We start from the raw sequence: 25,743 nt of genomic DNA, 5'->3' as shown, positions 1-25,743 counted from the left end.
CACACCAACAGTCAACAACAGAGGGAGAGGGAAGCTTCAGAAGTTCCCCCTGTCCCATTTGGAGGTTTTTTTTAGCATATTGCGCAATCGCGTCCGCCATTAACGAATCAATTCGTAATTTTACGAAATTTCGTATATTTCAAAATTTTTAAAAGGAAAATTTCGGAATTCTTAAAAAAAAAACAAAAAACGAAACGCAACGCCCCCCTAAAAACAAAACACTACTTGCTGCTCCGCATAAGCATGGAACTGAAGACTCATATATTCAGCTCCCAAAAGCAGCCCCCTCCCTGAGTGCCAAATCCACTAGGAAGCCCAGCTGTGTGGTCATACACCTCCCTCTGCTGAGAAAGGAGTCCATCTTCTTTTTCTCTGTAGAAAGAAGTGACACTTCCCCAGAGAAAGGAGTCCATCTCCTTCCTCTGCAGAGAGAAGTTATGGACATCAGGCTGTGTTTCAGTCTGCTGAGAAAAGAATCAATCTCTTTTTCAGTGGACAGAAAAACAACTGGGCTTTGGGCACTTTTCTCCATTGAGAAAGGAGATGATCTCTTTTCTTGGCAGACAAAAATGTAGGTGGGCTTCTGGTGCTTTTCTCTACACAGGAAAATAACAAACTTCTTCCTCTGCAGAGAGAAGCGTATTGCTCAGTGCAGTTGGGCTTCTTCCCAGATTTGTAACTTGGGGAAAGACAGAAAAATTTGAGAGTTCATCATGGACTCATCTTTGTGTAGAACAGAAAACACATTAACATGCACTTGCAAAATGCCTACTGTAATGTCCATAAAAAAACAAGATTGTTGATAACAATTGCAAACTACATTGCTCTTTAACAGCAATGGATCTTTGAGGGAAAAACACTTACCTAGTTTTTGCTTTGTCTCCTGAAGAACTCCATCAACTCCTTTGACAACCAAATTGGACAGAGTGGTTTGGATTTTTCTCTTAGGAGTGGCAGCTGCTGCACTAAAGGAGGAAAGCAGTTTAGCAATTTGCAACAGGCACCTGCCTCAGTTCAGTATTTTCTAGATGGGATAAAAACTTGCCACGGACCAGTTAGCACTGGTCCTGGGACTAGTACTTTGATACGTAGTATGTAATGTTACTTTGAGTTACACATTTGCCGGTTAGAGGAATTTGGAGTCCACCAAGCTCTAATAATACTGTTGTTGTTCATTCGTTCAGTCGTCTCCGACTCTTCGTGACCTCATGGACCAGCCCACGCCAGAGCTCCCTGTCGGCCGTCACCACCCCCAGCTCCTTCAAGGTCAGTCCAGTCACTTCAAGGATGCCATCCATCCATCTTGCCCTTGGTCGGCCCCTCTTCCTTTTGCCTTCCACTTTCCCCAGCATAATTGTCTTCTCTCGGCTTTGCTGTCTCCTCATGATGTGGCCAAAGTACTTCAACTTTGTCTCTAGTATCTTTCCCTCCAGTGAGCAGTCGGGCTTTATTTCCTGGAGGATGGACTGGTTGGATCTTCTCGCAATCCAAGGCACTCTCAGAACTTTCCTCCAACACCACAGCTCAAAAGCATCGATCTTCTTTCACTCAGCCTTCCCTAAGGTCCAGCTCTCACATCCATAGGTTACTACAGGGAATACCATGGCTTTGACTAGGCGGATCTTTGTTGCCAATCTGATGTCTCTACTCTTTACTATTTTATCGAGACTGGACATTGCTCTCCTCCCAAGAAGGAAGCGTCTTCTGATTTCCTGGCCACAGTCTGCATCTGCAGTAATCTTTGCGCCTAGAAATACAAAGTCTGTCACGGCCTCCACAATTTCTCCCTCTATTTTCCAGTTGTCAATCATTCTTGTCGCCATAATCTTGGTTTTTTTGATGTTTAATAATACTAATTGAAGCTTTTTCATGTTCTTCTTAAGTTCTATCCCATGTCAAATGTACCTTTCCTATGGAGCTCTTGTTTAATACCAGTCCAAATCAGCCTATGTCTGCAGCTATTTATTATTATTTATTTCAAATATTTGTACCCTGCCCTTCTCTACCCCGAAAGGGGGACTCAGGGCGGCTGCCCCCATGCCTCATTTGCATCTGTCATCTACCTTCACTCACCATTCAGCTGCCCCTCCCATTACCAGACTTGAATCCTGGTGAATTTGAGAACAGGGTATTGGTAGTGGAGACAGGCCTTTCTATTCGTGTCATCTAGTGTCTCTAGAGCAGTGTTTCTCAACCTGGGGGTCAGGACCCCTGGGGGGGTCACGAGGGGGTATCAGGGGGGTCACCAAAGACCATCAGAAAACACAGTATTTTCTATTGGTCATGGGGGTTCTGTGTAGGAAGTTTAGCCCAATTCTCTCATTATTGGAGTTCAGAATGCTCTTTGATTGTTTGGTGAACTATAAATCCCAGCAACTACAACTCCCAAATGTCAAGGTCTATTTTCTCTAACCTCTTCCAGTATTCACATTTGGGCATGTTGAGTATTTGTGCCAAGTTTGGTCCAGATCCATCATTGTGTGAGTCCACAGTGCTCTCTGTATAAAGTGAACTACAATCCTAAAACTCAAGGTCAATGCCTATCAAACCCTTCCAGCATTTATTGTTGGTCATAGGAGTTTTGTGTGCCAAGATTGGTTCAATTCAGTCGTTGGTGGAGTTCAGAATGCTCTTTGATTGTATGTGAACTATGAATCTCAGCAACTACAACTCCCAAATGACAGCATCAATCTCCCCTTCAATCCCACTAGAATTAAAATTTGGGCGTATCAGGCATTTGTGCCGAATTTGGTCCAGTGAATGAAAATACATCCTGCATATCAGATACTTACGTGACGATTCATAACAGCAGCAAAACTACAGTTGTGAAGTAGCAACAAAATAATGTTATGGTTGGGGGTCACCACAACATGAGAATTGTATTAAGGGGTCACGGCATTAGGGAGGTTGAGAACCACTGCTCTAGAGGTACTTGATTATAACTCTTAATATGATACCAGAGGCATGGGAGTAGAGTGCCAGATTTTTTTAATGTCCCACAACTTTGTCTCATCAAAAAATGCAATTCAACAATATTTGCTCCCTATGAGATGACAGTTAAAGCAATGGTATTCCCCAGAGTCACCTATGGATGTGAGAGCTGGATCATAGGGAAGGCTGAGCGAAGGAAGATAGATGCTTTTGAGCTGTGGTGCTGGAGGAAAGTTCTGAGAGTGCCTTGGACTGCGAGAAGATCCAACCAGTCCATCCTCCAGGAAATAAGGCCCGGCTGCTCATTGGAGGGAAGAATAGTAGAGGCCAAGATGAAGTACTTTGGCCACATCATGAGAAGAAAGGAAAGCTTAGAGAAGACAATGATGCTGGGGAAAATGGAAGGAAAAAGGAAAAGGGGCCAACCAAGGGTAAGATGGATGGATGCATCCTTGAAGTGGATTGACCTTGAAGGAGCTGGGGGTGGTGACGGCTGACAGGGAGCTCTGGCATGGGCTGGTCCATGAGGTCATGAAGAGTCGGAAATGCATGAACGAATTAACAACAACAAATGAGATGGCAGTGGCAGTTACTATAGGTGTAAAATACTTATAGTATACCTACAAGCTGTATTTAGATTAAGGCCCCTTTGACACTGCCATATAATTCAGATTACCCAAGTAGATAATCCACATCATCTGCTTTGAACTGGATGATATGAGTCTACACTGCCATATAATCCTGTTCAAAACAGATAATCTGGATTTTATATGGCAGTGTAGAAGGGCATATTAGATGATAAATCCTTCAAGAAGAGAACACCTACAAAACGGTATGGGAGATATCAATTCTCTTACACAGAAGCTACATAGGCAGCTGAGGAGACGCCTCCGTAGTAAAATCCATCCTGACAAAGTCTTTCTTTTAAGCCAGGGTTCTTCTTTGCTGTCCGTTTTGGAGCCCGATTAGCAGAGAAAGTTGACTGAAGATCTGCTCGCTTTGAACTGAGCTTTCGGTACTGGGATTGAACATGATACTGGCAATACTCGCATTCATTCTGAAGGAAGAAAGGGAAAAAGACAGGCAGGATGAAGCCACAAAGTCATCTGACCAATCAAAGTATGCTATGAAATGTAAATAAACAATGTAGGAGCTGTGCAGAAATGGTAAGGTTGCCAGGAAGCTTCTTTCCTAGCAAACAAAAACCTGTTGCCTCTTCTCGGTCTATAGAAACCATAAAAATGCAAATTTACAATGATATAATAAGGACGTTTAAACTATGTTGGAAGTATAGAAAAGTCTGTACATAGATCTCTCAACTGAGAGAGGTTATACACATCTGAAGGGTTTCAATCCCAGACTTCAACGAGGCACAAAGTCCAAGGTCCATGTGCTCTCAACTCTATGACAAATGACCTGCATCATGACTTGAATTGTCATTCAATGTGATGTCCTCTACTATATTAACCAATCCTGTTAATTTACTCTGTTTCCATGATATTTCCTATGTCGTTATACATTGTTATACACCTTACTAAATCACTTATCCTTTAACTAGTTCATGTAGTGGTCCTTCCTCCCCCTCTCCTAGTCTGCTGTTATTTTTGTTGCTAGCTATTATTGTTATGTTGTTTTACGTTGTTTTATGTTGTCTTAATTGTTTTTGCTTTGTTTTTAATTGTATTCTGCCTTGGGCTTGGGCCCCATGTAAGCCACCCCGAGTCCCTTCAAGGAGATGGAGGTGGGGTAGAAAAATAAACTTCTTCTTCTTCTATGATTCTATGTGCAAGAAAGATAAAGGAAGAGAAGAGTGGCAACAATAGGCTGCTGAAGGTCACTGTGAAGCCAAAATTTGGAAGAAAGATTGATCTAAATAGTGATTTTTCAGTCAAAGAATTATGCATTTGACCTTTGGCCAAATGCTGGGTGAGCAATTTCTTCACTTCAATTAATTTCTTAATTAGTCGCTCTCCACCAAGGTGCTCTCCACCAATTTGAGCGCCTTCAGCCTTCATAAATCCCAAGCTCTGAGGATCACCTGGGAAGGAATCCCACTGGAGCATTGCAACACACCCAAACACCTGGGAGTCACTCTGGACCATGCTCTTACCTACAAGAAGCACTGCCTGAACATCAAGCAAAAAGTGGGTGCTAGAAACAATATCATACGAAAGCTGACTGGCACAACCTGGGGATCACAACCAGATACAGTGAAGACATCTGCCCTTGCGCTATGCTACTCTGTTGCTGAGTACGCACGCCCAGTGTGGAACACATCTCACCACACTAAAACAGTGGATGTGGCTCTTAATAAGACATGCCGCATTATCACAGGGTGTCTGTGCCCTACACCACTGGAGAAATTACACTGCTTAGCCGGTATTGCACCACCTGACATCCGCCGGGAAGTAGCAGCCTATAGTGAAAGGACCAAGGCAGAGACATCTCCAGCTCATCCCTTGTTTGGGTATCAGCCAGCACGTCAACAACTTAAATCTAAAAATAGTTTTCTAAGATCTACAGAGACACTCGCTGGAACACCTCAGCAAGCGAGAGTCCAAAAGTGGCAGGCTCATACCCAGAACCTCAACCAACGGCTGATACCAAATGAGAGACTCCCCCCTGGGCACACAGAAGACTGGGTGACTTGGAAGGCGCTGAACAGACTGCGCTCTGGCACCACGAGACGCAGAGCCAACCTCAAGAAATGGGGCTACAAAGTGAAATCCACGACATGTGAGTGCGGAGAAGAGCAAACCACTGACCACCTGCTGCAATGCAACCTGAGCCCTGTCACATGCACAATGGAGGACCTTCTTGCAGCAACACCAGAAGCACTCCAAGTGGCCAGATACTGGTCAAAGGACATTTAACTGCCAAACTTGCAAATTTTGTATCTTGTCTGTTTGTTTGTTTTGCTCTGTTAGAAATGTAATACAATTGACTGGTTGCCCTGACACGACAAATAAATCCTTCATAAATTTGGGCTATATATTCTGAGAAATATCACTATGAATTATTAACTTCTTTCATGCCAAGAAGCAACATAACGCTGAGTGAGATATACATACCAGGTTAACCAGCTGTGTACAGAGTTCTCCATTCTTCTTCCTAGACTTGCAGGTTCCCAAGTCCATGGCCTCTCCCAAAATCAAGATTTTCTGGGCATGATCAACTGACACACAAACCTGCCATAAAATACAGATCACAAAATCAGGAGATCTGTCTCCATGTTGTCTTTTCCTGGATCAAGGGCCATAATTTTAAAACGCAGCACATTCCTGTCATGGTAGGGGACTGGATGACCCTTGTGGTTTCTTCCAATTCTATGATTGTATGATTTATTTATTAAGGCAAGAAAATATTTATTTGGCTATCAAGAAAAATGATTTTTCTTCTTGGCAACCTCCATTATAGCCATCACACAGAGCCTATATGGGAGTAGGTTCTTGTGGGTTTTTTCGGGCTATAGGGCCATGTTCTAGAGGCATTTCTCCTGACGTTTCGCCTGCATCTATGGCAAGCATCCTCAGAGGTAGTGAGGTCTGTTGGAATTAGGACAATGGGTTTATATATCTGTGGAATGGCTGGGGTGGGGCAAGGAGCTCTTCCCTGCTGGAGCTAGGTGTGAATGTTTCAACTCACCACCTTCATTAGCATTTGAAGGCCTGCCTGAGCCTGGGAAAATCTCTTGCTGAGAGGTGTTAAGATGTGCCTGGTTGTTTCCTCTCTGTTATATGGGAGTATTTTTTTAATTAATTGTTATAATAAAAATGTAATATATGTCTTGAAGTCATCTGTTGACTTATAGCAACCTTATACATTCTCCATAAGATTTTCTTAGGGCAGAGACTACTCACAGGTAGTCACTGCCATTGCCAATGAATAATAATATTGTTTACAAAAACTATACAATAGCAATAGGGTTACTACCATACCATTATTACAATTCTCAGTATATTAACAGCTCAGGGTTTTAGAAACTGTGCTAGGTGTTTCGTTTTTTTTCCAACATGCATGTGCCAGCTCCACTGGCTGCCAGTTTGCTATTGGGCACAATTCAAAGTGCTGGCTTTAGCCTTTAAAGCCCTAAATGATTCTGGCCCAGTTTACCTGTCCAAACGCATCTCCCCTATGAACCATCTAGATCAGGGGTTCTCAAACTATGGCCCGAGGGCCAAATATGGCCCTCCAAGGTCATTTACTCAGCCCTCGCTCAGGGTCAACCTAAGTCTGAAATGACTTGAAAGCACACAAAAACAACAATCCTATCTCATCAGCCAAAAGCAGTCCCACACTTCCCACTGAAATACTAATAAGTTTATATTTGTTAAAATCGTTCTTCATTTGAATTATTGTATTGTTTTAAAGTATTTTTGCACTACAAATAAAATATGTGCAGTGTGCATAGGAATTCATTCATATTTCTTTCAAACTAGCTTGGGGACCCGGCGGTGCCCGAGTTATTTGAGAAGGCATTGTTTGTTTTGTGAAGTTTGGTAATATCAGTTTGGTAATGTGTAATGCAATTTATTAGGAAAAAAGTCTTTTTGTTTTTTAATGAGTGCTCCCATTAGAAAATGCATAAGGATGTGGGTGAACGACAATTTCCAGAATTGCGGGTCAGTCATTCCCAAACGCTGCCATTACTTAAAGCTAGCCATGTTGGATCTGTGTGCCAAGTTTGGCCCAGATCCGACAGCAGCTGGATTCAGTGAATATCTAGGTAGGGGTGAACTACAACTCCCAGATTCCCAGGGCAATCACCCCCAAGCTCAGCCAGTATGCACAATTGGCCATGTTGGTTCTGTGTGTCAAGTTTGGTCCCGATATATCGTTGGCTGAGATCACTGTTCTCTGGATAAGGGTGAACTACAACTCTCAAGGTAATCACCCCAAAACTCTGCAAGTATGGACAATTGCCCATGGTGGGTCTGTGTGCCAAGTGAGTTCCAGGTCCATCATTGGTGCAGTTCAGAGTTCTCTTAGATTGCAGGTGAACTATGCATCCCAGTCCCTACAATTCCTATAAATCATTGTGAATTCTCTCTAAACCTCTCCAGTATGTTCAGTTGCTGATCGATTCCTCTGCTGTGTGCCATAGGAAAGGGTTGGAACAGGATAAGGGAGAAGCAGTGGATGGGGTCATGCAAATGAAGAGAGAAAGGAACACTGGGATGTGCTTGCTATAACCTGCAATGTCCTTCGAGAGAGTGACTTGCTGTCTTTTCAGCACTGGAAACAATAGCCTATTTGTGGAGTCTGGAGGCTGTCTGTGTGAACAGAAACCTGTGCCACATACAGATTTTCACTTTTATTATGTGTATAGATTATAATCTGGCTCTCCAACAGTTTGAGGGACTGTGAGTTGGCCCTCTGTTTAAAAAGTTTGAGGACCCCTGATCTAGATGCTTAAGATCGTATGGAGAGGCCCTGCTCTCGGTCCCGCCTTCTTAGCAGATTCGATTTGCGGGAATGAGACTCAGGGCCTTCTCAGCGGTGGCTCCCGGGCTATGGACCGCCCTCCCTAGGGATATTAGATTGGCCCCCTCCATCCTAACATTTCAAAAGAGAGATAAAACCTGGCTGTTTGAGCAGGCATTTGCAGACGCAGTATAACTGATTAATTGAGACTTACAAAACGATTGGACGATGTGACGGAAAAGGATTTTAACCATGCGACGTTGAGGACTTGTACTTGATGGTTTTAATTGTTTTATTGCTTTTATATGGTTTATATTATATGTAATGTTTTGACTATATTTTATTTTGTGGGGCATTGATTGCCAACTGTAAACCGCCTCGAGTTGCCTCTGGGCTGAGAAGGGCGGTATACAAATGTAGCAAATAAATAAATAAATGTGCACCCACACACACACACACATATACTGATGCTATACTCTGCTTCTAGCTTTATTTATTGTAGGTTTTACTTTTTGTTTATTATTTGCTTATTGAAATAAATACATTTGAATAAATATTGAAAGAAAAACATCCTAATCTGCCTCTTTTAGTTTAGCATTGGACCTTCTTTCTGTGTCAAAAAAAGCTAAGTTTCGTACCAGTCAATGTGGAATGAATAGTGAACCTCAGCTGTCTTCTGTGAAATATTAGCATAAGGATAAGCAACCCCCTCTTTCTGTCATTTCAAATGCCACTTTATGACATGTTGTGAGTTTCTATTGGAGCTTTCTGTGCTGGTTTTAATACTGTAAATCTTCTGTACACGAACCACCCTTCAACTGACCTCAGCTTGAGCTGGGATTTTTTTTCCTGGTTTTACAGCCACAGATTTATTTTATCTATATCTATAAATTTGTTAGGGGCGTCCAACATGGCCGAACGGCCAATGCACCCTCCGCACTTCCCTCCCTCCCTTCCAGCCGCGCTCCACTCCCGAGACGGACGGCCCTCCCTCGCCCCGCCCGGAACTAAAACATCACCACAAACACGCAACCAAGCCTGGCACGCTTCCGCCGCCCACACACACACACACACACACGCACCTTCCCCCCGCCTTCTTCCCGCACCGTCAAAACCCATCCCACCTCCCCCTCCTCCCTCTTACCCTGCTCACGCCGCCTCCAAGCCCGGCACGCTTCCGCTGCCCACACACACACACACACACACACACACACACATCACACACCTTCCCCCCCCGTCCCCTTCCCGCACCGTCAAAACCCATCCCATCCCCCCCTCCTCCCTCTTACCCTGCTCATGCCGCCTCAAAGCCCCGCACGCTTCCCGCCGCCGACAGGGCGCGGGGCAGTGACATCAGCGGCGCCAGCAGAATGAAGGGAGAGAGAGAGAGAGAAAGAGAGGCCTGCCTCCCTTCAGGGCCTTCCCCAACACGACAACCCCGCCAGGTAGGCCTCAGACCCACCTCTCGAGATAAGTTGGGAAGACAAAGGGGAAGGAAGGAAAGTAAGAGAAAGAAGAAAGAAGAAAAGGAAAAATGGAAGGAAAGATAAGGGAGACACCAGAAAAGAAAGAAAAAGGGGGAAGGGAGGAAAGAGGTAGAGAAGAAAGAAATGAGAGAAAGAGGGAGGGAAAGAAAAAGGGGAAAGAAGGAAGGAGAGGAGGAAAGAAAAAAGGGAATGAAGGAAGGAAATAAGGAGTGAAGGAAGGGGGAAGATGTAGAGAAAGAGAGAGGGAAGGATAGAAGGAAGAGAAAAAAGAAAAGAGAGACAGCAGAAGAGCAAGAAAAAGGGGGAAGGAAGGAAAGAGATAGAGAAGGAAGAGGAGAAGGAAAGATAGGAAGGAAGGAAGGAGGGAAAGAAGGAGAGAAAGAGGGAAGGTAGGCCACAGCAAAAAAAAGTGCAAGAAGGAAGGAAACATGGAAGGAAGAAAGGAGGCAAAGGAAGAAAGGGGGAGGGAATGAAGGAAAGAGAGAAGGTACCTCTCTTTCATAATAGACGAGATATCTACCTCTACTATGAAAAGATTGACTATAGGCCACAGCAAAGCGTGGCAGGGTACAGCTAGTTTTATATATTTCAGTTTCATCACATATGGGACCCAAAGTTCCAGTGCTGAGTTGCTATCAAGAGATCAGCCTCCATCTTTAAAAGGACCTCTAAGTAAAGAAAAGAATTCTGTAGGCTTCCCATGTAACAATACTGCAGCTAAGAAGTGGTTGTCTAAGAAGAAACAAAAGGCAAAAGAAGTCTTATTTCTCTCTGAAGTAACGCTTACTAAAAAGACCCATTGTGTAAATGCTATGAAAATATCATTTTGTAGCAGTTACAGGGCTTTTCTGCACCGCCCCCCCCCCCCCCCCCACCTCCAATGGAGTCATATCTACCTCATCTGATCCTTCTTTTGGTTTCATGGGATTGGCATTGAGCAGTCCTATGACCATGCCTTGGTCTGTCTTCCAGTGCTCCTTGTGAACATCCCCAAACAGAAACAATGAGACACAGCGACTGAAGTCACGCAGGTCATTCAACCGCCAGATGCTGAATGTTTTCCCCTAGAAGAGACACAGACAAATTGAGCTGATGAGAACAGCAGGATTTCTTTGTTTGGATCACCCATAAAATAGTGAAAGGATCAAGGCAGTGACATCTGCGGCCCACCCCATTTGGGGATCAGCCAGCATGCCAACGACTTAAATCAAGAAATAGTGACACTCGCTGGAACACCCCAGCAAGCAAGAGTCCAAAAGTGGCAGGTTCAAACCCAAAACCTCAATCAATGGCTGATACCAAATGAGAGACTCCCTCCTGGGCACACAGAAAACTGGGCAACTTGGGACGTGCTGAACAGACTGTGCTCTGGAACCACGAGATGAAGAACCAACCTTAAGAAATGATGCTACAAAGTGGAATCCATGACATGTGAGTGTGGAGAAGAGCAGACCACAGACCACCTACTGCAATGCAACCTGGGCCCTGCCACATGCACAATGGAGGATCTTCTTGCAGCAACACCAGAAGCACTCCAAGTGGCCAGCTACTGGTCAAAGGACATTTAATAGAATACAAAGTCTGCAAACTTTGTGTTTTGTTTTGTTTGTTTTTAATGCAATACAACTGTTTTGGTTCGCTCCTGACACAATAAATAAATATCCATAAAATAATTACCACTGCCAATGGTATAACACTATTTATATGATGCTATCTGTCTGGAAGGATATAACACAGTCATAGGTATGCTTACTTGGAAGTAACTACAACTACTTTCAGTGATAATTACTTGCCCACAAGGCCCCTTCTACACTGCCATTTAATCAACATTATCTGCTTTGGACTGGATTATGAGCCTACACTACCATATAATCCAGTTCAAAGCAGATACTCTGCATTTTATATGGCAGTGTATAGGGGGCCTAAGTGTCTTTATGATTGCCCCGGTGGCGCAGTGGGTTAAAGCCCTATGCCGGCAGGACTGAAGACCGAAAGGTCACAGGTTCGAATCCGGGGAGAGGCGGATGAGCTCCCTCTATCAGCTCCAGCTCCTCATGCAGGGACATGAGAGAAGCCTCCCACAAGGATGATAAAAACATCAAAATCATCCAGGCGTCCCCTGGGCAACGTCCTTGCAGACAGCCAATTCTCTCACACCAGGAGCAACTTGCAGTCACTCCTGACACGACAAAAAAATTGCATTCCCACTATACAAAGCAGATACACTGAATGCTGTAACATGTTGCAAATTGATTCACATTTCTGTATAAGAGTCATGCTATCAAATTTTCACATTAACGCTGGGAGATGCATAAAAGAATTAGGTTTTGTAGTTTAGATATCTAAATGCAGGAGATCAGAAAAGGTTTCCAATGCTCTATTGTCTAACCACAGCAAATGAAACCCTGTCCATCCTAAATTATATATTTTTTCAGTAATATAAATATTATCATATAATTTATAAAAAAACAATAATTTCCCCCTCTAAATTTATATTGCTATATTCATCAATTTAAAGTAGTATCTCCCACTCTCCATTGAAAAACAATGATCAAAATAATAAAAGATTAAAATGGGTAGGTTTTTTGGGGCTATATGGCCATGTTCTAGAGGCATTCATTCTCAGAAGTAAAGATGCATAGATGCAGGCGAAACGTCAGGAGAGAATGCCTCTAGAACATGGTCATATAGCCTGAAAAAACCTACAACAACCCAGTGATTCCGGCCATGAAAGCCTTCAACAATAGGTAAAGGTAAAGGTTGTCCCCTGACATTAAGTCCAGACATGTCTGACTCTGGGGTGTGGTGCTCATCTCCATTTCTAAGCTGAAGAGCTGGCGTTGTCCGTAGACACCTCCAAGGTCATGTGGCCGGCATGACTGCATGGAGCGCCGTTACCTTCCCGCCGGAGCGGTACCTATTGATCTACTCACATTTGAATGTTTTCGAACTGCTAGGTTGGTAGAAGCTAGGGCTGACAGAGGAAGCTCACGCAGCTCCCCGGAATCAAACCTGCGACCTTTCGATCAACAAGCTCAGCAGCTCAGTGCTTTAACCCACTGCGCCACCGGGGGCAACAATACAAAGATTAAAATAGACATTCTACCTCAAAGACACAGTGAAAAAAATGCTATAAACCCACCAAGCTATCATTTTAGATAGTTTCTTCATTCTACCTTATTATCCTAATTCCTTTCCCATCTTCAAAACTTGTCGGCTTTTTTTAACATTTCTTTTTTCATTATACATAATAAAAATGTATTATTGTATGAAAAAGATCTTAATCAAGCAATATAACTTGTACATTTCTGCCAGTTCTAAAACTTTAGTAATCTAATTTTCTTTTAGGGGTACTTCTTTAGATTTCCATTTTTGTGCACAGAGTAGTCTTGCTGCAATAATCATATAATGCACTGACTTCAAATTCATTATTTGGAAGTCCAAAAAATCATGTTGGATCTAACTGTAATATGATTTTAAATATCTCTTGTAGCCAATTTGGGTCTACCCTAAATTACAATATTGGAAAAGTATGCTTGTATGTATGTCAGAGAGTCCTGATATTTGATTATGATGCTGGCCTCAAATTCTTGATCTGATTAATACATAAAAGAGCAATGCCACAGCATGACAGGCTTGCAAAGCTATGCAAGAATGAATACTGGAGCAAATATTTTAAAACAAGAGTATGAAGACAACAAATGACATATGCAGAAACCTATTTTCACTCTAGTAGAAAAAAGAAAATCAAAAAATTATATACATTATTGGAGCTCTGAGGAGTGATTTTCTTTATTATAATTCCAAATGTCACCCAGTCTGTTTCCTCCAGATTCACTGAAGTAAGTTTGTCTTGTAATTGAGAAAGTCTAATAAACTTCCGGCCTGACATCTTTCTTTCCATCTCAACTGAGGATACACGAGGTTTTCTACATTAAAAACAAAGAGAAGATTGTTAGAGACAAAATGAGGGAAACTTTCACCATACATCCACCAAGTTGGAGGAAACCAACTTAAGCAACCTTCATTGGGGCAACAAGTGAGTATTATCTAATTATTAGTCACCGTATTATGATATACATTCCATTCCATTAACTTTTTCTGGTGCATAATGTTTGCAACACCTCTCTTCCCTGCATTTTGCTTGCCCTATTTTGTTCTTAGACCACACATTGTTTTAACACAGCAAATTTAACCATTTTCCCACAAAGCTTACTGACCTTAACCTTAGCCCTGAGTAGATTTCTGTGGTGAAATGGAAATGTTTAACTTGCAGTTATGTATAATTATAGATAGATGTTTTAAAGGGTAAATATTTAAAGTTGCATAACTAGGGGGGATGGTAGCCAGCTCAGCTCATGTTGAGTTGGGTTACCATGGAAACAGGGGCAGAGCCAACTGCCACTTGACAGGGCAGCCATTTTAAAACAGTTAGTCTGCAGTCTGTGAGCTGCAGGAGTGGCTGGATCTTTAGTAGTGAGAACCAGTAAGTTAGTCTACAGTCTGGGAACTGTAGGAGAGGCTGATTCTATAGTAGGGAGAATCAGGAAGGTTTTTTTTTTTTAGCCTGAATAGTTTAGATAAGTCGAGTTGGCTTATTTATATTAATAGTGTATGAGAGAAAGGGTGAGAGAAACCAGTGAGAATCTCTATTGCAACAGAAACATCACAAAGAAAGAATAAGCTTGTAACTGAAGTAACCTATTAAGGAAAGAAACACAGTTTGAAGAAAAATAAGTTTGAAACCTGTTTAGTGGAAGGAAGAGTCCTTTCCAGAGCTGTTTGAGAAACATTATAAATGTAACCTATGAAGATATGTGCCTCTAAGAGTTAAGTTACATTGAAACCATCATGCTCCTTCTACATTTCAATAAACATGTTACTGTTTTTTTCTAAAACCCGGTCTCTGTTACAATTCCTGTCCAAGTTAAGTCACGCTACGCATTAAAGAAAGACCAACTCAATATTACTAGCTATTAGCTACGCCAGGGTTCTTCAAACCTTTTAAACAGAGGGCCAGGTCACAGTCCCTCAAACTGTTGGAGGGCCGGATTATAATTTGAAAAAAACATGAACGAATTCCTATGCACACATCTTATTTGTAATGCAAAAAACCAACCAACCAACAAACAAAAACAACTAAAACAATACTATAATTAAAATGAAGAACAATTTTAACAAATATAACCTTATTAGTATTTTAATGGGAAGTGTGGGCCTGCAATTGCCTGATGAGATAGGATTGTTGTTGTTGTATGCTTTCAAGTCTTTCAGATTTAGGTTGACCCTGAGCAAGGGCCGGGTAAATTGCCTTGGAGGGCCGTATCCGGCCCCCGGGCCTTAGTTTGAGGACCCCTGAGGTACGCTATCAAATTAATAAACCCTTACAAAGTGGTGGCTCCTTTACAAACTCTTCACAAATTAGTGGCCTCGTTATTTTGCTTGCCCTATTTTGTTCTTAGACCATACATTATATCAAAACAGCAAATTCAATCATTTCCCCACAAAGCTTACTGACCTTAACCTTAGCCCTGAGTAGATTTCCAAGGAGACGTCATTATTATTTACGCTGGAACTCTTTGGCACTGGAGTTCTCTGACTGACGTTGACATTGAGTCTATTCCCAGAAACAGATTTGGGAGGCTGAGATGACAAACCTGGAGCTGGCTTTGAAACCTGGCTTTGATTCCCTAAGTTGAAGAAGGAAAAGAAGAACCAAAGAGTCACATAGTAGCCCAAATATAAGAGCATACATAAGAAATGGAAAATTATATCAAGAGTAGAGAATCCATTGATAGTTGCTCACAGAGCTAATTTTGCACAAGAGACTTTTAAAGCTGCAATTAATCACATGTCACAATTGCAGGATACCTTTCCGAAATTAACAGCTATCATAAGATTTTAACCAAAAACCCCTTTGATCATAAAACAAAAGCCCCACAATTAATGCAACACCAAATACCGCTTTTGAGCCTTTTCTAGGAAATTAACCACTATGAACAGCAGTGAGCAGGTTCCTAGTTTCAAAACATGCTGTGCACTGTGTGCATCAGTATGCAATCTGTATTGGTAAAATTTATATTAATAGTAACAACAATAACAATATAACTATACAAATTGTTACAGTTGCCTGCCTCTCCTTATGGCTCAAGGTAGGATACAACAGTCAAAATCATTTGATAGTGTTCTTGAAGAAATCATAAAATGCCATGCTTTATTTTTAAAAGAAAGAATATAGTATTGTCGAAGGCTTTCATGGCTGGAATCACTAGGTTCTTGTGGGTTTTTTCGGGCTATAGGGCCATGTTCTAGAGGCATTTCTCCTGGCGTTTCGCCTGCATCTATGGCAAGCATCCTCAGAGGTAGTGAGGTCTGTACAAGAACAAGCCACGAGAGTAAAGATGAAGATCCACCCAGAGGAAAAGTGTTCCTGCCATACATCAAGGGAACCACTGACCGCATAGGGAAGCTGATGAGGAAACACAACATACAAACAATCTACAGACCCACCAAGAAAATCCAACAAATGCTACGTTCAGCAAAGGACAAGAGGGATCCTCTCACTTCTGCAGGAGTCTACCGTATACCATGCAGCTGTGGACAAGTCTACATAGGGACCACCAAACGCAGCATTGCCCAAACACGAATCAAGGAACATGAAAGGCACTGCAGACTACTTCAACCAGAGAAGTCAGCCATAGCAGAGCACCTGATGAACCAGCCTGGACACAGCATATTATTTGAGAACACAGAAATGCTGGACCACACCAACAACCACCATGTCAGACTACACAGAGAAGCCATTGAAACCCACAAGCATGTGGACAATTTCAACAGAAAGGAAGAGACCATGAAAATGAACAAAATCTGGCTACCAGTATTAAAAAACTCTAAAATTACAACAGCAAAACAGCAGAGAGGAAACAACCAGGCACATCTTAACACCTCTCAACAGGGGATTTTCCCAGGCTCAGCCAGGCCTTCAAATGCTAATGGTGGTCAGTTGAAACATTCACACCTAGCTCCAGCAGGGAAGAGCTCCTAGCCCCACCCCAGCCTGGTCATTCCACAGATATATAAACCCACTGTCCTAATTCCAACAGACCTCACTACCTCTGAGGATGCTTGCCACAGATGCAGGCGAAACGTCAGGAGAAATGCCTCTAGAACATGGCCCTATAGCCCGAAAAAACCCACAAGAACCTAAAGAATTTTATAATAATAATAATAATAATACTTTATTTATACCCCACCACCATCTTCCCAAGGGGGCTCGGAGCGGCTTACATGAAGCCAAGCCAAACAACACATCAATAAAAACAACAAGCAATAAGCAAATAAGCAATACAATTAATATAACTCACATATAGGCAAAACACATAGAGATTTAAAAACCTATGGCTGATTTAAAATTCTTATACTGTATAAACTTTCTTCAAAAGTGCATATCACCCTTGAAATAAAAGGAAATTAACTACTATACCAGAAAGCGAAGTGGGCTTGTGGGTTTTGGTGGATGGGAAAGAAGGCTTGCTGAGCTGGGCTGAAAAGCAAGGAGATTCTTGAAGTTGTGGAGGCTTCCGTTCTTTTATGAGGGCAGCAGGTGATTTAACTGATCAATAAAATAAAGAATATTTAAAAGATACATTTTAACCTTTACGTATTAAAGAGGCATTTACACAGTGGCATTCTAAATACGACTGAACATTCACATGACATTTTGGAAGCATACGTAGGTATATATTCTTAGAAAAGTGCTTCAGCCAGTGGCAATCAGAGCCAGTGACTCCTGCCTTCTAGTTAATAATAATAATAATAATAATAATAATAATAATAATAATAATGGGATTTGCACGCATTATTCGCCGATACATCACACAGTCCTAGACACTTATTTATTTACTGTATTTGTATACCGCATTTCTAAGCCTATCAGCGACTCAAGATGGTTTCCAACAAAACAGTATACATAGTATCATAATACAATTAAAAACATTAAAATTACATAAATTACAACAACAATAAAAACAACATTGGCGTCTCCTTATTGTCAAGCATTGTCCAGTTCCATCGTCAGTCATCAGTTCCTATGTCAGTTATCTGTATCCGTTACTCTGTGTAACAGCCACATTTTGAGTTGCTTCCGAAATGTTAAGAGGGAGGGAGCAGATTTAATCTCTCTGGGGAGGGCGTTCCATAGCCGGGGGCCACTGCTGAGAAGGCCCTGTCTCTCGTCCCCGCCAAACGTACCTGTGACGAAGGCGGGGCCGAGAGCAGAGCCTCTCCGGACGATCTTATTTCTTTCTTTATTATTTATTTATTTACTTTACTTGTATACCGCAGTTTCTCAGCCTAACGGCGACTCAACGCGGTTTACAACAAAGGCACAACAATCAACAATATACAATTTAAAACCACAAAAACATAATACACAATATTGACACAGCAATAACAACCCAATGCATCTCATAACTTGAGAAGTGTCCGACATGTGAGCCAATACAACAGCCAGTAGAGCAGTGGTTCTCATCCTGTGGGTCCCCAGGTATTTTGGCCTACAACTCCCAGAAATCTCAGCCAGTTTACTAGCTGTTAGGATTTCTGGGAGTTGAAGGCCAAAACATCTGGGGACCCACAGGTTGAGAACCACTGCAGTAGAGTGATCTTGTCTGTTGTGGACTCATCTTGTTGTGTTTCAAATAATAATAATAATAATAATAATAATAATAATAATAATAATAATAATAATAATCTTTATTTATACCCCACCACTATCTCCCCAATGGGGGCATGAGGCAAGCCCAAAAATACAATACATCAAAATAAAATACAAAGAAACAAAAAATTACACCAAAATAAGATACACAAGGTAACAAAATAAAATAAACATTTGCAAAATAACATAATAAAGAGATAGAAGACAATGAGTGGGCCAAATGCACAGGATAAAAATGATAAAACTCTGGATGAGATAGTAGTGGAAAAGTGTATTTCTGAGGGAGGAGATCATAAGGAACGAACAGTGAGGTTAGACCTTAATTAAGGACGGGGGGGGGGGGGGGGAGGACGGTACTGAGGTTGGAACAGCCAGAAACAGGATATATTATCACTCTCCAAACAGTTGAAGACAATGTGCACAGTATTCATTTATTTCTCACATTTGTACCCTGCTTTTCTCATCCCGAAGGGTAGGAGCCACTGGTGGCGCAATGGGTTAAACCCTTGTGCTAGGACTGCCGATTGACAGGTCAGCAGTTCGAATCTGGGAGAGCGGGTTGAGCTCCCCCTGTCAGCTCCAGCTCCCCATGTGGGGACATGACAGAAGCCTCCCACAAGGATGGTAAAACATCAAACATCTTGGTGTTCCCGGGCAACATCCTTGCAGACTGCCAATTTTCTCACATCAGAAGCGACTTGCAGTTTCTCAAGTCGCTCCTGACACACACACACAAACCCGAAGGGGACTCAGCAATCTGATGCTGACAACATACAATTACAAATAACAGTTGCCATTAAAACATCAATTACTAAAACATCAATTAAAATCATGCACATTCTTGTATCAATTTCTGGCATATGTTTTTTTTAAAAAATACTACTTGTCCCCATATTAGTCTGAGAACTACTCCTGTGTTTGCATTCAAACAAAACATTATACACACATGTGATGGAACATTTCCACCCCATATGTGCTATGTTTTACTTTGTTTTGGAAATGATCTGAAAAGTAAAATTTAATATCCTGCATTTTTATTGCAAGATGCCAAGATATTCCATTTTGAATCCTTTGGCTTTCTTGCTTTTTTACTCTTCTATTTGGATGTACATCATAAATATCCCATTTTGAAAGGAAAAGTTATATGTGGAAGCATGGAATAAGAAGTTCAACAAATAACAAGGCAGAGTGCCTAATTACCAGAAGATTTCCTGCTAGGGCCAGCAGTAACTGGTTGTGCTATTGCGGTCATTTCTAATTGTTCCTGCAGTTTCTTCATTTGCGCTTGCAACTTTCTCAACTCATCTAAGAAAGCAAAAGAATAAATTTCATGTATTATAAAACCATACCCAAGCACATGGTCAGATAAACTTTGTCAGCTATAAGTCAGCAAACACAACCGAGTACAACCCCCATATTCACTGGGGGATACATTCTAGGATTTCAGGTAGATAAGGAAAATGGCAGATAAAACCAAACCCAAAATGAAGGACGTCCAGCCCAAGATTATCATAGAGTTTCTGTAGTGGACATAGAACATGCCTAGAGAAGATATTTTGTCGGACACTGATAAATGAAATTGCTGATACCAGCTCTGTGTATTCGAGGACCATACTGTGTTAGCAAAAATAAAAAGGAAGCAAGAAACTGAAGACATGAAGATTCAAATTCTAGATCTGTTGTAACGCTTTCCAAAAAAAATATTTACTACGATTTGCTCTAATGTGCACTTCGTAATTTGAAAATTTTGTTTTAAAAATATTATTCCTGTTTAATTGTGCTGGACTTACTTCGAAAGTAGTTTTTTATACTCCAGAAACCTCGTTTTTGTGGCTGCCACAAACTATGTGGATTTGGTTGAGACTCTGCAAGATGTTCACTGAAAAACTTTTAGAGAAATGTGCTGCAGGATGTCCCACAAAAACAAAGTTTTTGCAGTTTAATAAACTTTCCCCATGTTTTTATGATAGAACCAATTAGGATAGGACATCTATAACTCAAGAACAAAAATTGTGTTATATAGTGTAATATCACATAATACAGTTTTCCCTTGCTACTTCGTGGTTCGCTTTCTGTGGACTCGATGGTTCTGGAATGGTTCTGGAATGGGTGGCTCTGGAATGTAACACCCACAATAAGTGAGGGAATACTGTACTGTTTTTACACTGCTTCAGACCAGCACTTCTTCTAACCTAAACTGGGACAAGGAACCTTTTTTCTTTCTGTCAGGGACTACAGAATGCTTCATGGAGGTCAGAAGTTGGCAGGCCCAAAATAAGGTATTCTTTTCTCTTTTTGCCACTCATGGACCACAAGTTGTTTAAAGCATCAAATTATATTAAAGAAGCATGAGAACTGCAAGGGCAGCAATACCTGGATCAACCATGCACTACTGTTGTTTGGAATGCTAGTTATGCTTACTATAAAAGCTTTGTATTTGAGCAGCCATTACAAATATAACAACATTTCAAGAAACCTTGCAGGGCTTGATTGGTGGCCTCCTTTGCTTGATCAACAGCTGAGGAAAGAGGTGTTCCTGGCACAGTTTCCTTCTCCTGTTCCTCTTCTGAGAGGTCTCCCACATCTCCAAACAACTCAGCCACACTTTCCTCATGGCCACTGGATTCCTCTTCCTTGCCCTCCACCTCCTCAGTGTAGGACTCTTCATCTTCTTCGTCAAAGAGCTTGTCATAATCATCAGGATCACTTGCCACGGCTACATTATCTGTGCTCTTCTCTCCGGAAACGGGCTCTGCAGTGGCCTCATTCTCCTCCAAGAGGGAGGCCAACAGGTCTAAGCTATCACTGTCTGGAAAGAAATGGAAAAAAAAACCAGATCAATGTTATAACAAACCCAAACACAAGATATCTAAATACATAACACTGTATTTAGAGTACCATAACATTCACCATAACATGGTGAATGAATTAGAACTAGACATCCCGAGGAGTGAGGTTGAATGGGCCTTAAGAAGCATTGCTAACAACAAGGCAGCAGGAGATGACAGGATCCCATCTGAACTGTTTAAAACAGGGGTCCGCAAACTTTTTGAACAGAGGGCCAGGTCACAGTCCCTCAAACTGTTGGCGGGCCAGATTATAATTCGCAAAAATTCCATGTCATGTAAAATCTCTGGTGGAAGACATGATGTGTTTATATTACAGGAGGAAAAGGGAGCATTCAAAAGATTTAAACCATAAGCAGAAGCTGGCTATGCAGTTGGCTTTTTACAAAAGCATGACATTTCAGTTGGAATGTCATCTTTTTTTTTTCTTATTGGCATGAGATAGGTGCCACTGAAAATCTAAAATAAGACTGCTTATTATAAGCGTTTCATACTATATATATACATACACCCACACACAGGTTTTATATAATCTTTACTTGATCTGGATTCCTGTTAGCTGCTCTATGTGGCTCATCACAAACATCACTGTCAACAGCTTGCATTTTCTTAATTAGAAACTTATCATTTTTAATGGTAAATACTGCAATTCAATTAACAAATTGTACAAATTATCCAAGTTATAACAGTAACTCCACCTGAACAACACTCCACTTCTATAGTGATTAATGCTCCCTGGAAGTTTTTGAATGGAGGCTAGATGGCCATCTGTAGGGGGTGCTTCGATTGTGCTTTTCCTGCATGGCAGGGGGTTGGACTAGATAGTCCATGTGGACTCTTCCAATTCTAGATTCTATTACACTAAATCTGAAAACCATCTCTGCTTCTGTTGGCTCCAGGAGCAGAAAATAAGTTTGCATAGTACCTGAAAAGCACAGTGTTAAAGGTAACAGGATAATTAATATGTTTTAAACAATACGTACAGAACTTACCATCCATGTCATGAGCTGCACCAGCAGACACTTCACAAAAGAATTGTTGACTTCTAGAGAGTCTTTTGTTATGAGTTCACGCCCAAAATTGGGAAACTGGTACAAACTCCAAGGTCTGTGTATTTTTAATCGTATTACTTTTTAAAGTTGCAAGCTGTTTCGGGCCTCAATCCTGAGAAAATGAATATGAAAGTAATAACAGCAAAATATTATTTCTATTATCATAATAATATTTATTAAATGTTAATTATACATCTACATAAATAAAACTGTAATGTTCGTTTGTGGGATTAACATAACTCAGAAACCACTGGACGAATTGACACCAAATTTTGACACAATACACCTAACAGTCCAACGAGTGTTCAACACCCCTAAAATATATATTTTTTAAAATATCCACAGCAGAACGGACTAAAAAACCCCCTAAAATACACCATACACACACTCATACATACGCATACACACATATATATACCCTTTCTTACTTTGTCATTTGAGGCGCAGGAGACAGGAAGCCCACAACTTCTTATATAATTTGTCAGTTGTGTAATCCAAGAAAGGGTGCCATACAACGAATTTTGGATATAGAAGCACAAAAAGATATAGCCACCCTCAATAAGACTGCTAACCTAAAATGGCTGTCAATATAAACGTACCTTTCAAATTGCTAACTACCTAAAAATGCAAATACCAAAACATCTTAGGGAGGTATTCACTCGAGCCAGATTTGATCAGCTCGAGACAATGGTTAGATACGGGAGATTTAACAGCATCCCTTATAATGAACGGAGTTGTATCTGCGGGGCACCTGAAATTGAGGATATAGCACACATATTGTTTGATTGCAAATTGTATCAAAAGGTGAGAGACTTCCACCTTGGTCCATATATCAAACGGACAATGTATTGGGAATCCCACATCAGAACAACATATTTTATGTGTGGCCAAGACCCAAAAATAATATAAAACAGCTCTGTACTTAAGCAAAACAATACGTCTGAGAACCACATATGTAGGGCTGATTGGAGTAATAGTTTTCTAAGATCTACAGAGACCCTCGCTGGAACACCTCAGCAAGCGAGAGTCCAAAAGTGGCAGTCTCAAACCCAGAATGTTTGAGGTGGAGTATCCATTGGCCTGTAGAGCCCTATTGATCAGTTTATCAGTTTTATCATATTTATTTACTGTATTGTTATAAGTGTCTTATTTTAACTTATTATGTGGAGTGTGATAAGGTCTTGTCAGGCCTTGTTGTTCTGTTTCTTATTGTGATATGGCCTAAGGGCTAATCAATAAAAATTACTACTACTATATATATATACCCAAACACATACAAATATACACACACACACACAAATATACACATGCACACATACATATACACACATATAAACACAAATATGCATATAGACAAGAACACACATCTACACAATATCCATAATGAATACTTATTAAGGAATAAATAACTAATTACACAATTATGGGGATCATCATGATTAATGTTGTTATTATTTGGTCTCTCCCTCTTTTTTTGGTGGTCCCTTTTTCCTCCCAAAATCAGAGCCCCAGAACCGAACCCCACCTTTTTGGAGCAACCCAGATGATATCCTTTTCCAATCCTGTAATGGGGATCCTTTCTTTCTTTCTCCCTTTCTCCCTTTCTCCCTTTCTCCCTTCCTTCCTTCCTTCCTTCCTTCCTCCCTCCCTCCCTCCCTTCCTTCCTTCCTTCCTTCCTTCCTTTCTATCCAGGCCTTCTTACCTTCCTCCTCCTCTCTCCTCCTTTGGCGCCATCTGCTCGCTTCCTCCCAATCACCCGCCAAAATTCCAACCCTCCGTAGCCCCGCCCCCATCACCGCCCATCCGATTCAACCCGGAAGCTGAAGCGTCGCCAGCTCGCCCGTCTCTGTCTCTGGAATGAAGGGCGGGGTGCACAATGCGCATGCTCGGAAGGTCTTCCTTGATTCATTTTGCAGGACAGTAGAGCTAGGCGTGTATGCGGATCTTAAAGGAGATGCCCCTTTTGCTGATTAGCAAGAGATCCCCTCTTAGCTTAGTTAAGCTGGGTCTGTCCTAGATGGTACTTGGATGGGAGATCAGCCTCAGAATGGAATTAAACCTCAAAACATGCGAGAAAATATGAAGCACTAGCAATCCCCTGTAATGCGTTGCTATGGCCCAATTTGGTGATCTGGGAAATAAAGTAATGAGAAAGTGTTGGTTTCTAATATATGTGATGTCTTTATGCTTGTGGGTAAACAGTATTTCTTGCTCTTTCTTTGCCAGTGTTGATATCTGGTTTGCCTACTCTGGAACATGGAACATATCGTCCTTCCCTTTCAAATCTTTGATACTGCATCTGTCCTACACATAGAATCAAAGAGTTGGGAGAGATGTCATGGGCCATCCAGTCCAACCCCCTGCCAAGAAGCAGGAATATTGCATTCAAATCACCCCTGACAGATGGCCATCCAGACTCTGTTTAAAAGCTTCCAAAAAAGGAGCCTCCACCACACTCCGGGGCAGAGAGTTCCACTGCTGAACGGCTCTCACAGTCAGGAAGTTCTTCCTCATGTTCAGATGGAATCTCCTCTCTTGTAGTTTGAAGCCATTGTTCCGTGTCCTAGTCTCCAAGGAAGCAGAAAACAAGCTTGCTCCCTCCTCCCTGTGGCTTCCTCTCACATAATGGCTATCATATCTCCTCTCAGCCTTCTCTTCTTCAGGCTAAACATGCCCAGTTCCCTAAGCCGCTCCTCATAGGGCTTGTTCTCCAGACCCTTGAGCATTTTAGTCGCCCTCCTCTGGACACATTCCAGCTTGTCAATATCTCTCTTCAATTGTGGTGCCCAGAATTGGACACAATATTCCAGATGTGGTCTAACCAAGACAGAATAGAGGGGTAGCATGACTTCCCTAGATCTAGACACTATGCTCCTATTGATGCAGGCCAAAATCCCATTGGCTTTTTTTGCCGCCACATCACATTGTTGGCTCATGTTTAACTTGTTGTCCACGAGGACTCCAAGATCTTTTTCACACGTACTGCTCTCGAGTGAGGCATCCCCCATTTTTTATCTTTGCATTTCGTTTTTCCTGCCAAAGTGGAGTATCTTGCATTTGTCCCTGTTGAACTTCATCTTGTTAGTTTTGGCCCATCTCTCTAATCTATCAAGATCGTTTTGAGTCCTGCTCCTGTCCTCTGGAGTATTGGCTATCCCCCCCCCCCCCCCCAATTTGGTGTCGTCTGCAAACTTGATGATCCTGCCTTCTAGCCCTTCGTCTAAGTCATTAATAAAGATGTTGAACAGGACCGGGCCCAGGACGGAACCCTGCGGCACTCCGCTCTG

The 25,743-nt window shown here is 41.7% G+C and overlaps 1 protein-coding gene across 1 annotated transcript in view; it reads right to left on the bottom strand.

The window, feature by feature from the left end:
• MCM10 (minichromosome maintenance 10 replication initiation factor) overlaps positions 1 to 24,237 on the bottom strand; it is a 46,344-nt gene extending 22,107 nt beyond the window's left edge. Inside the window, exons 1-11 of the mRNA XM_060778231.2 lie at positions 24,159 to 24,237; positions 22,397 to 22,568; positions 21,035 to 21,367; positions 19,759 to 19,863; positions 17,326 to 17,454; positions 15,361 to 15,532; positions 13,606 to 13,771; positions 10,739 to 10,906; positions 6,003 to 6,119; positions 3,789 to 3,988; positions 865 to 965 (exon numbers count right to left, since the gene is read on the bottom strand). Coding sequence (XP_060634214.2) covers positions 865 to 965; positions 3,789 to 3,988; positions 6,003 to 6,119; positions 10,739 to 10,906; positions 13,606 to 13,771; positions 15,361 to 15,532; positions 17,326 to 17,454; positions 19,759 to 19,863; positions 21,035 to 21,367; positions 22,397 to 22,403 — 1,498 coding nt within the window. The 5' untranslated portion in view covers positions 22,404 to 22,568; positions 24,159 to 24,237. The remainder of the gene's footprint in view (positions 1 to 864; positions 966 to 3,788; positions 3,989 to 6,002; positions 6,120 to 10,738; positions 10,907 to 13,605; positions 13,772 to 15,360; positions 15,533 to 17,325; positions 17,455 to 19,758; positions 19,864 to 21,034; positions 21,368 to 22,396; positions 22,569 to 24,158) is intronic.
• Between the last annotated feature and the right edge of the window lie 1,506 nt (positions 24,238 to 25,743).

This window comes from Anolis sagrei, chromosome 5, assembly GCF_037176765.1.
Source record: "Anolis sagrei isolate rAnoSag1 chromosome 5, rAnoSag1.mat, whole genome shotgun sequence".
Lineage (NCBI taxonomy): Eukaryota > Metazoa > Chordata > Lepidosauria > Squamata > Dactyloidae > Anolis > Anolis sagrei.
The sequence above is the reverse complement of the archived record's forward strand: the minus strand, read 5'-3'. Positions and strand labels throughout refer to the sequence as shown.